General features: G+C 45.8%; 1 protein-coding gene across 2 annotated transcripts in view; it reads left to right on the top strand.

Moving 5' to 3' along the window:
* The first annotated feature begins 6,379 nt into the window (after positions 1-6,379).
* RBBP7 (RB binding protein 7, chromatin remodeling factor) overlaps positions 6,380-16,701 on the top strand; it is a 98,948-nt gene continuing 88,626 nt past the window's right edge. Inside the window, exon 1 of one of the 2 annotated variants that reach the window (XM_086934260.1) lies at positions 6,380-6,704. In XM_086934260.1, coding sequence (XP_086790386.1) covers positions 6,689-6,704 — 16 coding nt within the window. In that variant the 5' untranslated portion in view covers positions 6,380-6,688. The remainder of the gene's footprint in view (positions 6,705-16,701) is intronic. The other variant, XM_086934259.1, reaches the window with a different exon arrangement.

Here is a 16,701-nt window from a genome sequence, read left to right as displayed (position 1 = left end):
AACACTAACGGGAATCACTTATAATAACAAAAAAATAATCACTTCTCTAAATGTTTTTACGCCCTCAAAATTTATGCTGCTGAAAAAATTAAACAAAATTTGAACAACACAATACTACCCGAACAAATACGGCAGTTACAAATACAAATTGCTAAAAAAAAAAACATGTTCCCACTTTAAAGGTAAGTCACGCACTTATGCAACATGTTGCACTATTACGACAAAATAATAACCTTTGCCAATATATTCAATCGAATAGTTCACAATACAACAAAAATATAAATATTACCATCCAAAAGCTATACATTGCGTTCATACGCAGCAGAGACACCGTCAACTAATAAACAATTTTCTTTAACGAAGACTTTTTTTTTACCGAAACAACCACTAAACTAGAAAAAAATATACAAGTCAACAAATACATAACAAAACACAAAACAATATAAAAAAAAAAAACTTACCTGTCAGGTGACGCAGCAAACAGACAGCAAACCCGGCACGCCTTCCAAGAACGGCGCGGTCGACAATCAGGGGATTTCCAAAGTTACGCGCTCCAATTTGGACGCTACGTAACACAACGTAGCAATCTCATTGGCTGTGAAACACGTCAATCAAAAAAAGAACATAAACACAAAAAAACACTAGACCGCTACACTAACAAACGTAAGTAACGTTACGGAACATTAGCACATCTGCCATTTTCATTTAATACACACACACACAACACACACACAAAAGAAAAACAACACACATTTATATAAAAACACACACACATACACAACACACACACCCAAAAAAATAGAACTAAAACTCCACAATAGCAAATATACACACACACACCAACACACACACTCAACAGCCCCCTCGCCCTCACAACCCTCTCACCCTCACCCCCTCACCCCCTCACACCCCCTCACCCTCACACACCCTCACCCTCACACACCCTCGCTCCCCTCACCCTCACACACACCCTCACCCTCACACACTCCCCCACCATCACACACCCATCACCCTCACGCACCCTCTCACCCTCACAAACACTTTCACCCTCACACACCCTCTCACACAACACTCACCCTCACCCTCATACCCCCTCACCCTCAAACCCCCACACATCCTCAAAACACACACCCCTTCACCCTCACACCATCACAAACCCCCTCACACCCTCTCACCCTCACACACATCCTTACACACCCTCACTCACCTTCTCACCCTCACACACCCTCTCATCCTCACACACACTCTCACCCTCACACACCCTCACACACCCTCTCACCCTCACTCACCCTCTCACCCTCACTCACCCTCTCACACACACACACACACCCTCACCTCACACATCCTCACTCACCCTCACACCCTCTCACCCTCACACACATTCTCACCCCCTCTCACCCTCACACACACTCTCACCCTCACCGCATGCCACACACTGCTGCATGCCACACACTGCTGCATGCCTCACACTGCTGCATGCCTCACACTGCTGCATGCCTCACACTGCTGCACGCCTCACACTGCTGCACGCCTCACACTGCTGTATTACTCACATTGCTGCACCCCACACTGCTGCACCCCACACACTGCTGCACGCCACACACTGCTGCATGACTCACACTGCTGCACGCCACACACTGCTGTACGCCACACACTGCTGCACGCTGCACGCCTGGAGAAGTGTGGCTCACTGGTTAGAGGAGGCATACCCTGAAGCAGAGGTCCGACCCGGGACCAGGGTTCGATTCCCGACGCGGCAGGGTCTTGAGCCCAATTGTCCACGGACTCGATAATTCTCGCTTCGGTGCCCACTCTAAGCACGAGTTCACACTATGCAGCTCTGGGCAATTAGCTTGCTTAATCTCCACAGCGGCCCCCCCGCGGCGGGATGCCTGGCTTTCACCTTGGGGAAACCCAGTATGGGTTATCTCACAGGGAAAAGCCAGGACGGGTTCCCAATGCAAGCGCCGAGATGCCCTAGGGTAAGTCAAGCGCTACATAAGAACACACATACACTGCTGCACCAATATCGTAGCGCGCCCTGCATCTCTTCTCTTCTCCCACTCTATTCTGTTGCTCTCTTCCACCGCCTCCTTCTCTAGCGCCCTGTTCTCTTCTCTTCTCCTGTGCCGATCTGCTGTTCTCTTCCACCTGCCTCCTTCTTTAACTCCATGTTCTCTTCACCTGTAATAATCTGCTGCTCTCTTCCACCCCACCTCTTTCTTTAAGTCCTTGTTCTCTTCTCCTGTGCTAATCTGCTACTCTCTTCCACCGCCTCCTTCTTTAACTCCCTGTTCTCTTCTCCTGTGCTAATCTGCTGTTCTCTTCCACCCGCCTCCTTTTAAAAATCCCTGTTCTCTTCTCCTGTGCTGATCTGCTGCTCTATTCCACCCGCATCCTTCTTTAACTCCCTGTTCTTTTCTCCCGTGCTGATCTGATGCTCTCTTCCATCCCGCCCCCTTCTCCAAATCCCTGTTCTCTTCTCCCGCGTTGATCTGCTCTTCCACACCACCTCCTTCTTTAACTCCCTGTTCTCTTCTCTTCTCTCATGCGGATCTGCTGCTCTCTTCCACCCTGCCTCCTTATCTAACTCCTTGTTCTCTTCTCTTCTTCTGTGCTAATCTGCTGCTCTCTTCCACCCCACCTACAAATGTCACAAAAAATTGTTAATATTTCACTTATGTTCTTAGATTTTCGCAACAATAAAATACACTGAACATAACATTCACAAACGTTTTTTACTAAAGTTTAAGATATTGCCATTATAAATTAGAATAACTTTTATTTAAGTATTAAATATTATTTTATAAATCAATACATCTAAGTCAAGTTAATATTAAACATGTTGCATTACAAATGCAATATGAGTCACATTTGAAAAACTTAGAAGTATTGACATTGTTAATGACAAAGCTATTAATTTCGCTATTTTCTAAAGCAACACATAAATAAATAATTAGTCATTTATAAAACAAGTAGCTCAAACTTTCCTATTGCGAGACCTATTGCATTGCAAATGCTTGTTTCTTTAGCTTTCCCCTCGCAATAACTATACTGGTTCCCTTTTTCACCTTCTCCTTTCTGCGTAAATCTGATTATAGCGCCATGAAACCGCCTGGTGTTAGCGCGCTCTATAAATATTTTTAACTTCAACTCTATGTGATTCTGCTATGCGCTCACGTCCTAGTCTAGACCCCAATACAGAGGTCAACAATCTCACTCCCCATTGTCTCTCAATCCTTGCCGTCGAAATCGACAAGGTTGCTTCACTCCAAAGCAAAAGGAAAAGACCCACCCCATCAGCTCCTTGGTTCAATAAAGCTCTCTATGACGAAAGGAAAAACCTTAGAATCTTGGAGAAACATTGGAGACAATCTCCATCCTCCTCCAACCTCTCTCTTTTACGTTCAGCAACATCCAAATACCACAAGCACATCTTCCAGGAAAAAACATCACATTTCAGATCCCTTCTCGATTCAGCTAAAAACAGACCAAAAAAAACGTTTCGACCTCATCAAATACCCAAATTGTTCTCCCCAAACCATCAAACCTGAGGATGCTTTAAAGAAAGCAACTGAGTTTGCTATATTCTTAGATCAAAAAGTAAAATCTCTGGTGGAACAGGTCACCCACCCCACCCCCATTGAGGAGCGAAAATCCTTAGTCACTTGGCAGAACTTTGCCGACATCTCGGAAGATTATCTCCTCAAATGCATCCTTGAAACCAAACCCTCCAACCATTCTTCTGACCCCATACCCAGTGTCATCGCCATTGATTTCTATACCAACACTCTCTCCTACTGGACCAGGCTAGTTAATCTCTTCCTCAGTCAAGGATCCCTCCCTGTTGTCCTCAAAACAGGACAGGTTATCCCCCTTCTATAAAAAACCCTCTGCAGATGCAAATGACCTCAATAACTTCCGCCCCATCACCAATCTCCCTTTTCTTTCAAAGATCACAGAAAAATGTGTTGCAAATCAACTTTCCCAACACATTATGGACAATATTCTCCTCGACATGTTCCAGTCTGGTTTCATTCAAAATTGCAGCACTGAAACAGCCCTGCTGCGAGTGATCAATGATGCGCTGCATATTCTCGATTCTGGGGAATCGTGCCTTCTGATTCTTCTTGACCTCTCTGCAGCCTTTGACACTGTTAATCACAACACCCTCCTTAACAGTCTTCAACAGAGAAAGGGCGAGGAAGGCACAGTACTCAAATGGTTTGCCTCATTCCTCTCGGAGAGATACCAAATGATCAAGATTACGAACAGTCTCTCGACTCCACTGGTGGTTGGTCAAGGCATCCCTCAAGGTTCTATCCATGCTCCCACTCTGTTTAATCTCTATCTGGAACCATTAGGGAACCTCCTAAGCAAATCTGGAATCCTCTACCATCTCTATGCGGATGACACCCAAATCTACCTCAAGGGGTCTTCCTCTCATGATCTCTCACTACTCAACTCTACTCTCAACTCTATTCACAACTGGATGTTAGTTCACCAACTCATTCTCAATCCCTCAAAAAACGGAATTCCTCCTCTTATCTAGCTCTCTCTCCCCGCCTCCTGTTCAATCCTGGATGGATCAGTTGAATTTACTCAACAGTAAACCCTTCATTGTTGACTGCGCTAAATCCTTAGGTGTCATACTTGACAAAAGACTCAATCTAATCTTACACATCAACTCCATTGCCAAGAGCGCACGTTATCAGCTGCGCCTTCTATGGGGGATTCGTCGGTTCTTCCCGGAGAATGACCTAAAAACCTTGGTCCAATCGCTAGTTCTCTCTAGACTGGATTATTGTAATTCTCTTCTGACTGACCTTCCCAATTCTCACCTCTCCCCCCTCAAATCCGTCCTCCATTCAGCAGCTCGCTTCATTTCAGGGTCCAAACGAAGTGACCACATCACTCCTATCCTGTCTTCTCTCTGATGGCTTCCCATCGAGGCTAGAGTTATCTACAAAACGGCATGCATCACCCTCAAAGCTTTGCACTCTTCCTCCCCTTGCTATCTGGCGAATAAACTGAAATTGTCTGGAGGCTCAAGACCTCCTCGGAATGCGTAAAAGTTCCTGCTTGAGCCCCCCTCCTTCAAAAGGGAAAAATTTATGGCGCAATCGTTGTCAAGTAATGTGGTGAGAATCTGGAATTCGCTTCCTCCTTTGCTCCGTGCCGTCACCTCCATCCAGATCTTCAAAGCGGACCTCAAATCTCTTCTATTGCAAAGACACTTCCAGAACTAATTCCCTCCTTCTCAGACCCCGCCAGGAAGTTCTTTAGTCATTGTAAATTTGTCATATATATTTATATTTTTGATTGTACATTCTGTGCTTGCTGTGTTTGATATTGTGTTCCTTTTGCCTGCGTTGTTTTGATTCTATTGCCTGATATTTTTCGCCAGGAAGTTCTTTAGTGATTGTAAATTTGTCATATATATTTATATTTTTGTTTGTACATTCTGTGCTTGTTGTGTTTGATATTGTGTTCCTTTTGTCTGCATTGTTTTGATTCTATAGCCTGCTTTTTTTGTTTGTACCATTTTTGTAACAGTTCTCTCATGTAACGTAACTGGTTCTATTGTACAGTGCTCTGACACCTTCGGGTAAAGTCCGCGCTTTATAAAAATGCATTAAATAAATAAATGAATAAAATAAATAAATACACATTTCCCAGCCCCTCAGAACTGAAGCCAAACACGGGAGATAGACAGATAATGAATACGGGTGACGCCGCCGTCACGGTCTGCACAAGAGCCTCTAGCCGATGTAAACAATAATAATATAATCGAAAAATACCTAGAACCAACAAATTACCCAAAGCTTACAACCTGCAGTCCAGCAAAAGAGAGGCCGTCATCGGGAGTTTTACATATTTATATAGAGCGTTTCAGACTCTGCTTGGTTACATGGCAACTTGGGTTTTGTAGTTCTTTGCTACTTCGGACTTGTAGTTTTTTTCAATATTGTTTTGCTGTTAACTGAATTGGTTACTGTTAAGAAAAAAGTGAAGGATTGCTTAACCCTCGCCCCATTCGTGGAATCCTGTTTCTGTTCTGTCATCATAGACCTTCATCTTTAGCTGACGATTTGTTATAGAAAAAGTGACCAGCCTTTTTACATACGCAAACATTACATCCTTCTTGAAAAGTGGAAGAGCCAAACTTTTATTCCAGTATCACGGGACGAAAGAAAATCTCTCGGCACAGTCCCGCTCTATCTTTTAAGAAGGAGCGTGATTCCAAATCCCAAATATGGCGGCAGCCTCCGAAAGCCACGCCTGTGCCATTGCCTTAAGGATTCCTCGCTCTAGTGTTTAACTCACTTCCTCCTCGTCTGTGATTGGTCAATACTTGAAAGAAGGCTGGACAGTAGCTGTCACGCGTCTTCTCCCAGGAGGTCACGCATGCGCGCTGATAGCTGTGTAATGATCGGCGGCGCGGGTTGAAAGTGAGAATCTAACTTTTGCGCGGCCTGGGCGCGAGTGGAGGTGGCTGAGCTCGAGGCACTTCTGAAACCCGTCAGAGAGTAGCGCGGCCGCTCAGTCTACTCTCGCCCCTAGAATTAGTGGGGACGCCAGCCCCGCCTGATATTTGTGGGGGTGGCTGTCTCCTAGAATCGGGCGGAAAACCAGTGAACGCCTTCGGTGCCCGGGGTACGCGGGCGAAGAAGAGGACCCCGAGAAGATGGCGAGTAAAGAAAGTAAGCGCCACGCAACCTCGGGGTTTGGGAAGAACACAGCGGCCTGTACTGTGACGTCATAGCACACCGGGTCCGGAGCGCTCCTAACCCGTTATGACGTCACACTGCAGCATGTTCCTGTGCTCCAAATGCATGCTCACTCTATAGCCCCTTGAGTGCCTCTAAAGGGCAGGGTGCTGTTTTGAGTGTGGTAGGCTGGCGAGAAATGGCGCGAAAAATGCCGGGCGGCAAACCCGCCGAGCGTGTGCACTTTTATGTATGCGAGATCTGAAAGGGTTTGGAGGTCTCTGCGTCGACTCCATGATACGTTTTCGGATTATAACATGGCCTTGCGATTAAATATAAGTTAATTGTGCAATTTGGTGGATATGAAGAAAACTGACATGTATAGAACCATAAAAACATGGTAGTCGTTTCTTGATTTAGTAAGTAGTACCATTCTCCTCTCAACTAATCTCGCTGTCTGGTCCACGCACCTAACCTGAATATGCTCCCCTCCCTTTAGTACACCCTTTGCCGACTACCCCAGTCCACTGATTTCGTTGCACTAGTTTCTGCACCTCCCGTCTACTTTGCCGAATTATGACACTAAGGAATATCAGGCCAGGTGGTACCGCCTTCTCTGTCGGGCTGTCAGACTCCGTAGTCCCTTCACCCTTCAGATTGAACAAAATATCTAATCTTTGATGCGGATTGAAAGCGTACTCGCTTCTCAGTGCGTTATAATAATATCGATGGTTGTTGATCTTGGAGACGCTTCACAGCGCTGCGTGGCAGTAAGCACACTGATGTCAATTGCTATCCAGTCTAGTTAAGCAGAATGAGCTTTGTGTATGAACCCGGGCAGAATTGTTTCTCTGGTTGTCCCTGAAAAGTCCATATAATTTCTTCACCGATCCGTGGCTCCACTGGTGGTTGCTTAGTTTTGCATAGTTTACCTAGTATCGGAAGGCAATACAGGTTATGTTCCTTGAATTTGATTTGTGTTTTAATTTAACTTGATAATTGACTGTTATGGTTTGTGTTTTTATTGCCTTTACTAGCCTCTCCATGGAGTGACATGTTTATCCATATTTTCAGGGCAAGCAAAGACGAAGCTGTCTGGTTGCAAATGACCAGTTGTAAACTAACCAAGAAATTACATTGGATTTAAATCCCACCCATTGGTTGGCTTTGTCACTCATTTGCTTGCTCTTTTTTCAATGGCTTGCCTTGTCCAACTTGTTTGTCTCTCCCTTAAGTATAGCCTCATTTCATGTCCTTCCACTGTTCACTTTTAGGGAGATACTTTTATTGCTTAAACAAAAAAATTGAGGTAATGGCATGAACGTGTCATGGTACTGCTGGCAGTCTTTTCATTCAAGTTCACACGTGTGAAAATGTACGCTTGTACATACAAAATGACACAGGCGGTTTTCTTGTATTTATCGTTTCGAGATCGTGGACGCTCATTGAAGCTGTACATTTTTGAGTGAAAGCTTTTTAATTGGAAAACTGAATAGCTAGCAGCAAATGACAGGTGCCAGACTGTTGGGTGGGGTGATGCATCAGAAGAGATGGACCGAGCAAGTCGAGGAGGAATGATGGTAGCATGAGTCCCGGGTGGGAGAAACGGGGGAACTGGTTGAGGAGGAAGCAGCACAGCGTGCGAGGGCTGCGGGTACAGGTAGGGGTGGGAGAGGATTGGCAGAACTGCAGATGCTGTGCAGCATGGCAAAAATGATAAGTGGTACCGAAGCTATCATTTTTTTTTATTGGAGTGAGCAAATGCTGTTATTCGCATGCATACCTCCAAAAGGATTTATCTTTTTTTAAGCACTGTGTGTGAGTGGGAGCAACAGGGAGAGGGGATGGGGGGGAAAAAGCATTACTCGAGGGAGAAGCGCACATGAGCGAGCGTAACCCTGTGGAGGCTATGGAAAAGTATACAGGCGAGTGAGCAACACTTGGCTAGGCAGGGGGGCGGAAGGGGTACAAAATAGAGATAGCTGGAAAATACAAGCCTTAAATCAGTTCCTAGCAGTGATAGGATAAAAGGCAGCCAGCCAGAGACGATTAAGAAAGTATGCTACAGGGGTAGACAAACACGAGGGTCCTGGTGTGACAAAGAAAGCCATGCAATAAGAAGCAAGCACATGAGTGATGGGATAGGCAATCCATACTTGGCAATGGGTGAGCTGTATGCCTCTCTGAGCTCTAAGCCCACAATCGTTTTTTTTTTTTTAACCAGGTTTGCTGCCTTTTTAGGCTCAACCTTAAAAGAAGGAAAGCTATTGAGTAATAAGCAAGCAAATGAGTGAGAAGGAAGATAACCAGTGGTGAGTAATGAGCAATACGTTTTTAGTTTGGCCCACAAGAGGCTTTTGTCTACAGTCAGCTAAAATGTGAGGTGGGACCACATGATCACCTTCCCCAGGCCTGTCACAAAATCCTCCCTGCTGTCATTGCTACCAAACCTGTGAATCTGTCTTGTCCTGGTATTTAGTTTTTGCTCAGGTCAAAGCATTGAGAACAAGTATGATCATCTTTAAATGTGGTTGCGCCTAATTCATCCAAATGGCTAAACAGGAACTGGCCCTTTTGACAACAGCTGAAAGTACTGCCTATACCTACAAAGGGACAAAATTCATAAAAAATAGTACTCAAAGGAGACTATCCTGCTGGCAAAAATGAATCCGAAAAAATGGGATCCACAGTGTGAATGCAGGAGACCCATTTACTTACATTGATGCACAGGAAAAACTGGAATTATACAGAATAACTTCATTTTCAGCTGTATTTATTTATAAAGTTTTATATAGCGCAAACATGACCCAGAGAGTATCGGAGCGCTTTACAAATAATCAGGGACAAAAGAGAGGGAGACAAGTAGGGCAAAACATCAACATTCGAGATACAGGTGTTGAATTGGGATTTCACTGTCCCAATTTATAGTAGATTGCACCATCCTCGATTGGAGAATGTATGAGGCTCCACCTCAGCAGAACATCAAGATGATTTTGAACATGTCATGGCATTTTCTCGTGGGGTGGGGGTCCAGCATTCCATCATGGCCGCCAGCCCCACCCTCTTTTCATGGAATTCCCAAAAACCTCACCCAGCCGATGTGAAGGTATTTGTTAGACGTGGCATCCTTGATGTGGTTTCCCCCGACTTTTTGCCTCTACAGCCTGTATTTTTAGCCATGTGCTGGATTTTGCTTTTGCTGGTTTGAGTACTTAGGGCACTTTTCCACAGCTGATCAGTGCTAAAATTCAATGGCTCCCTAGGTAAATTGCGATTGATTGGATATCTATGAATGGCATATTTGATTTGCTGGTACATCCCTAGTAAAGTGCACTTAGGGTGCCAGGGCCTCTAAATCAAATGCTACTAGTGGGCCTGCATAACTGATTGTGCCACCCACACCAGTAGCCTTTCAAAAGGGTCTGACCTGCCACTGCAGTGTCTGCATGTACAGTTTTTAACTGCCATGGTGACCTGGCAAGTGCACCCACTTGCCTGGCCCTAACCTTCCCTTTCCCTACATGCAAGTCATTCCTAAGGTTGGCCCAACGTACCCCCATGGGTAGGGTGCATTGTATGTTAAAGCTAGGACATATAATGGTGTGTTGTACATGTCCTGATAGTGAAATACTGTGTATCTCGTTTTTCACTATTGCAAAGACTAGCTCTCCCATATGCTATCATTGGAGCTGCTTTGCAACATTTTACAGGTGTATATTTCAATTGGGACCAGCGTGAGATTCAGAGTTTAGGCTCTCTGAACTCATTATTTAATTAAAAAAGCCTTTGGAGTAGAAGTAGTTTTTAAATAGTTTGAAAATATCCCTTCTAGAAAGTTGTTACTTTTTTTCTTGTTTAACCATCCGATGTGTCTGCCTGCTTGTGGATTCACAGTCTGGTTTTAGACAGGGGCTGTTTGCATTCACTCCAGACACTCGCACAAAGGGAGTGGAGGTGTGCCCTACATATGCTGATGGGCAATCCTAGGCTAGAGCAGGGTAGGAGGAGTTGGACACCTGAATAGGCTGCGACTGCTCTGCACAATGCTGTCTCCCCCTCCTGTAGTTGTAACTGGACCAGGGAGGACAGAACTGGTTTTACTGAGCAAGAGATACTTTCTAAATAAACATTTCTAATGGAATAAGTGGTATAAGTGAGACCTAAAACTCCAGAACTTTATATTACTTCTGGAATCAAGAGGAACCTCTGCCAAGGAGAAGGGCTGAAGAGCTGTGAGGAGGAGGAGTACTGCTCCTTTGCTGTCTATTGTTTTGCTGGGTTTTCCTACAGTTGCCAGCTTCTGCCTGAAAAAGGACAAAGACTGAACTTTGCTGTGAATCCTGCTTGAGAAGATATCTGAGCTTGATGTAGAGATTGCCTCCTGTTCTGAAGTTTTGGGACACAGACTTCCCCTGCAGCATCCCTGAACTTCACTGCTGGGAGTTCTAACCATCCCTGTGGTGCCAAACTTCATTTCTGGGCCATTGGAGGTTGTTTTGCTGCTCCTGTTAAGAATCCACGCATCGCCCTTTCAGCGCCTGTTTTAGACACCGCACCACAGTGCGGGAGAAGTGTCTGTGCACTGCCCCTGTGTGGCTGAAGAAATTGACGCACGGCAAGTCCTTGGGCCGAAGAGACACTGCATGCAAAGTTAGTGCACCTGTCTCCAAAGTCTGAGACCACCACCCTGACTCTCCGGTGCAGGCCCTGCTCTGCAGCTGGAAAAAAACGGGACCTTACCTGTCTGCGGCTGCGGAGAAGGACGCATTTCCTTGATTTTCTCATTCACCACACCTGTGCGCCAAATCTGCTTGGCAGTAAGGAACCAACACATCACCTCCCTTGGAGCAAAGAACGGATGCATTTGTGCGCAAAGAACTGACGCATAACATTCCCTGCGCCTGTTTTGCTTGCAAGTTTTTACACATTCCAGGTACTTTTCCCCAAAAGTGACGCATCCACAGTTCTCTATGGCCAGAACTGTTTTTGCCTTTAGAAAACCATATTTAGTAGTGTATGTTTGGATTTTTGGCATTTTGGTCGTGTTTTGTTTAGGTAAAAATGTATTTTTCTAAACTCTTGTGGGGTGTCCATTCGTGGTGTTTTTACTGTGTTACTGTTGGTTAGATACAAATGCTTTACACATTGCCTCGGTAGTTTAGCTTGACTGCTCTGTGCCCAGCTACCAGATGTTGAGCACAGGAAAACGTATGTGTGAACTTTATTAATCCTGACTAGAAGGAAGGGTCCCTACTTGGACAGGGCGTGTACCACTGCCGACTAGAGACACCCATTTCTAACGGTATCTAATGGTCTTCTGAGCTGCCTTGGCCTGGAGCAATGACTGGAATCACTCACAGCAAAAGCCTTGCAAGGTACCCGACACTGTCAGAAGTTTGCAGTCCCCTCTCATCCTGTAAAATAAAACGACTTTGCTCCCAACAGTATACTGCCTACTGAAGGTCAGTGGGGCCAATATGTTTATGGTAGAATCTACAGACTAATGTCGAGGCACAGATAAGAAGTAGCAAGTACCCATAGCTGAACACTTATTGGTACCATTCCGTCTTATTAAATATTGTAAGGTTCCATGAAAAAGATTGAGAATTGCAAGAGTCAGCAGCCAAAAATTCAGGATGGCTATCAATCCAGAGACAGAGTTGAGTATTAAAGTGATCCGAAACAATCAAGTTGTGCTTGTAGAGCGCAGTTTATCACCCTAGAGGGTATCCAGGCGCTATGCTGTAGTTAGTCGAAAAGCCTGGTCTTGAGTTAGTTCCTGAAGTGGGTCAGCTAGGGTGTGGATGTTCCATGCTTTGGTGGCGAGGTGGGAGGATTGTCCTTCGGAACGACAGCAGTGATGCGTGGTATGTGGGTGAGGTGAGCAGAGATTCCTGGGAGGTCGGTGGAAATACCGGCAGTGGTTCAAGTAGATGGGTCCTTGTTTGTGAAGGGTTTTGTAGGCTTGGGTCAGAAGCTTGAATTAGCATCTCTTCTGGACAGGGAGCCAGTGGACGTCCTTCAGGTACTGGGTGATGTGGGTCCTCTTCGGAAGGTTGAGAATCAGTCTGGTAGCAACGTTCTGGATAGTCTGGAGTGTTTGCAGGAGTTTGGTGGTGGTGCCTGCATAGAGTGCGTTGCCATAGTCCAGTCTGCTGGTGTTGCGGGCCTGCATCAGTTTTCCTGTGTTGATGGGGGTCACTGGAAGGAGGCTGAGGAGACACCATTGACCTGATGTTTCCTGTCCAGGAGGATGCAGAGGCTGGTTGCATGCATGATCTTTTGACGTGGCGTTTTGACCGAGGTCCGCCTGCCACCAGGAGCCCTTCCAGTGGGCAGCGTGTCTTCAGAAGATCAGAACCTCAGTTTTGTCTGCGTAGAGCTTCAGACAGTTGTCCTTCATCCAGGCTGAGACGTTCTTCATGCAGTGGTGGAAGTTGGCCTTCATCCAGGGGGGTCTGCTGAGAGTGAAAGGACAAGCCGGGTGTGGTCGGCGTAGGAGATGTTGATGTAGTGAGATCGGACTATGTTTGCGAGTGGTGTCACTTAGATGTTGAAGAGGATAGGGATGAGCCTTGGGGTATGTACTGCTCAGATGATGTGCTTGGGCTGTGAGGTGAAGGGAGGCCAAGCAGGATCAGAGCGGGTGATAGTCGCTTAAGGCTGTCTTGGTTTAAAGGCTTCAATTGAGAGACCTGGGATAAGACACATGGTGATTCCACACTCATTTATGCATTGTGATTGTCCAGCTGACAAAAATACAATATGGGGATATTGAAATGTTCCAGCTCTTCCAATAAAGGACTAAAACTGTGTGCGTTCCTTTTTCCTTGGCTTAATGAAACAAGCATTTGCAATGCAATAGGTCTCGCATTATTAAAGTTTGAGCTATTGGCATTTTAAATAATGCAACACCAATAGCTCAAACTTTAATAATGCGAGACCTATTGCATTGCAAATGCTTGTTTTTTATGGTTTTGGAGCTCCTGTCGGCCTTCATTATCCTTGCAACCAATGGAGCTGAAGTATTTCTTTTTTGGCATTTGGCCAGCTGTGCCCAGTAGCAGGCAGGGTATTTATTCAGAAATCGGGCTTCGGCCACATTCTGGCCATGCTGCTGTTTGACTTCCTCTCTGCCCCTGCAGATTGGCATCACGAAGTCCTAGAACTTGCAAAAAGTCTCATCCAAGGAGTTGGCAGTGTGTAGGTGTTAGACCTGGGGTTACCTGACTACATAGCGTAGCTTAGCACAGAGCAGGGACAGCTACTCTCCAAGGCAAATGTGTTGTGCTTATAATTCTCACTCAGTGACCCAGCGCTCCACCACTAAAAATAAGACGCCACGCCAGTTTAGAGAAATACGATCAGCTTTATAAAATCTTTGTAGTTTCTAGTTTCTGTTCATTACATAGCTCCGCATAGGATTATTTGCCTATTCACATTCTCATGCAGAAGTAATTACTCAGAACTCTGTTGCTGGGTTGTGGGTCAGTTATTTTCAATTATGACATGGGGATAATGCTTAGTCTAAAGTGACACTCTAAAACATTCAGTAAATAAATACTTTTAGGTTCAACTCAGCAGATCATGGAGACCCCAGATTCAATGAATTATCAATTATACTTATCACTTCCAATTCGGATATTCTCAAGATATCTAGCTAGGGGTCACTGGAACAACATTCCTCAAAAACCGTACCACCTCAAAGCCTGCAGGAGGGGGGTGGGAAAGGTCACACACACTTTTGGCACGCTGGATGTGCCTCAACCCCGGTCTTCACTGAGGCGCGGCCTACCGGCTTAAGGGAGGTCCGCGCTGCCGATTCTGCGCAGGAGATTAGTGTCTTCCTCGCCGGTGCCGCCTTTCTCCTCAGGCGGCTGACAGGCCCTCCTCCGGACCCGCCCGCCAGCAGCTACTCCGGGCCGTCGCTCCGCCCCCTTTCGGAGAGTAGTGTCTCCCTCAACTCTGGTCCTGCGCAATCACGGGCCACTATTCTCGAGCCCCTATGCTTGCTCCGCTGTCTCTACCACCACGATCCTGCTCCTCCCCCAACACCTCAGGGAGGGGCAGACAATGTCAGGGCAGCGCTTCCCAACACAGGAGAGAGGTGAGCACTACGGGGGTATCGGAGTCAGAAGTCCTTGGGATTGTTGAAAGCTACGAATTCCCCTTTAGTTCTTGGGGCACTTTGTCACTATCTGGACCCTTCAGAATTTCCTGCCTAGATCACCAGCAAACTTACGATTTCACCCCAGCGTCGGGAAGAGTTCTAGTAACTCGTGGGGGCCTTGTGTCCCAAACAACCGAGTACAATTCAAAAGGGCCAGATCTATGGTTTGCGGGTCGGTGTCAGAAGTAAGGCAGCAATCCCTAGGGAAGGATGTCAACCATCTGAGTCCTAGCCCCCTAGCGCCACAGCCTGCACTCCTACTGTCTCTAAGGTCACTCCTTATCATCCAAAATGGCCGCCCTGGTTCTGGCCTTTTATGGTCTGAGTTCTGGCTACCAGAACTAGCCAGAAGGTTCTAGAACCTCTCCATAGGTTCATTTGGCCACAAGTCCTGAGGTAAAAAGATTATGGCAGTTGCAAGCCACCATTTTGTGTCACTGTGTTAAACAGTTTTTATGAGGGGGACTAGGCTTTAAAGAAAAATGACACTGGGAAAGGTAACACCTAGCCCCTAGACAACACTAAAAATTCTGGTGAACATGAAAAAATGGGAACACTTGGAGGCCAAAGGGGACTAAATAAATAATTGGTAGGAAACCCCCAGAAGCAGACTGGTCTAACAGTAGGGTATTAGGGACGGGTAGCAGAAGGGGTCGGGTCTGGTTGTTTCAAACGATGGAGATGAGTTTTGCAATTTCATCAATGTTTTTCCCAAATATTTGTAAAGAGATTTTAGAAACCATTTAAAAGGGCAATTCATGACATAATCCAGTACTTAGTCTTTTTGTCTAGTGCTTTGAGACCGGCCAAAGCACACAATCTCATTGCTTTACATTTAGAGTCTCAGAAGCTATCTTCATACCCAGCTATTGAGCCATCCGAACCCTTTCCAGTACTTGTAAGCACCATGCTGATTGCAAAAATGAAAATCGGGCACTTTCCCCAAATCTTGCAGTGCATACATTTAAAATAATCCCTGATCAATGACTCGCAGGCTGGTCACTGAACCCTGGCACAGCGTGATTTAAGGGTGTGGCACGGCGGCCATGGCGGGGAATTTAATAACCTGTGTAACGCTTATGCCCCAGTAGCTATGATTGATGCGGGCGAGAATGTCTGTCCTTTTTATAGACTGACTGACCGTTCCTTCACCTGATCTCGGGGCCGACTGATTGGGTTTCCCCTTGGTGCAAGTGGCACACGGCCCTCCAAAACTGCGGTCTGTCACATTAGGTTCATATCAATGCTGAGCCTCGATATCAATGCTCCTACCTTTGTACTTCACTGTGCAAACAGGCAAGTAGAGGTACATTGCGAGGGGTTGATAGCCTTTCTTTAGAGGGGGACTAATTCTAACAACGATAGACAGAGTGCCTATGAGAAGGACTGAAAACATAACAAAAGCCTAAGTTTCAAACAAATGGTGTTTTAAAAAACCGTGAAGTACTCCTGCGCCGCTAAAACTACGTAATTGGAAAACACGTGCATTCTCACTGCTCCTACGTTTGTACTTCTCTTTACAGACAGACAATTTCGAAGGAGACCTCGCATTAGTTTGCAATGGCTTCAAGCGCGCCATTCAACAAAAAATAACGCGCAACAGCAAAGCGTGTCATTTACCATGCCCGTCGTTCTGTTGCTCTTCTCTCTTGCTTAAAGCACGCCACACAGAAAAAAATGCCCGTAATTGATAACTCACGCACTTGCACAACAGCAAGGCGTGACATTTCTATTAACATGCCCATCGCTCTGTTGCTCCTCCCACGGCCTATTGGTGTCTGTTACAAGCTTCATGCGCGTAATAGACACCAATAGGCCATG

This window comes from Lissotriton vulgaris, chromosome 8, assembly GCF_964263255.1.
Source record: "Lissotriton vulgaris chromosome 8, aLisVul1.2, whole genome shotgun sequence".
NCBI lineage: Eukaryota > Metazoa > Chordata > Amphibia > Caudata > Salamandridae > Lissotriton > Lissotriton vulgaris.
Note: the sequence above shows the minus strand (reverse complement) of the source record. Positions and strands in the feature narration are given on the sequence as shown.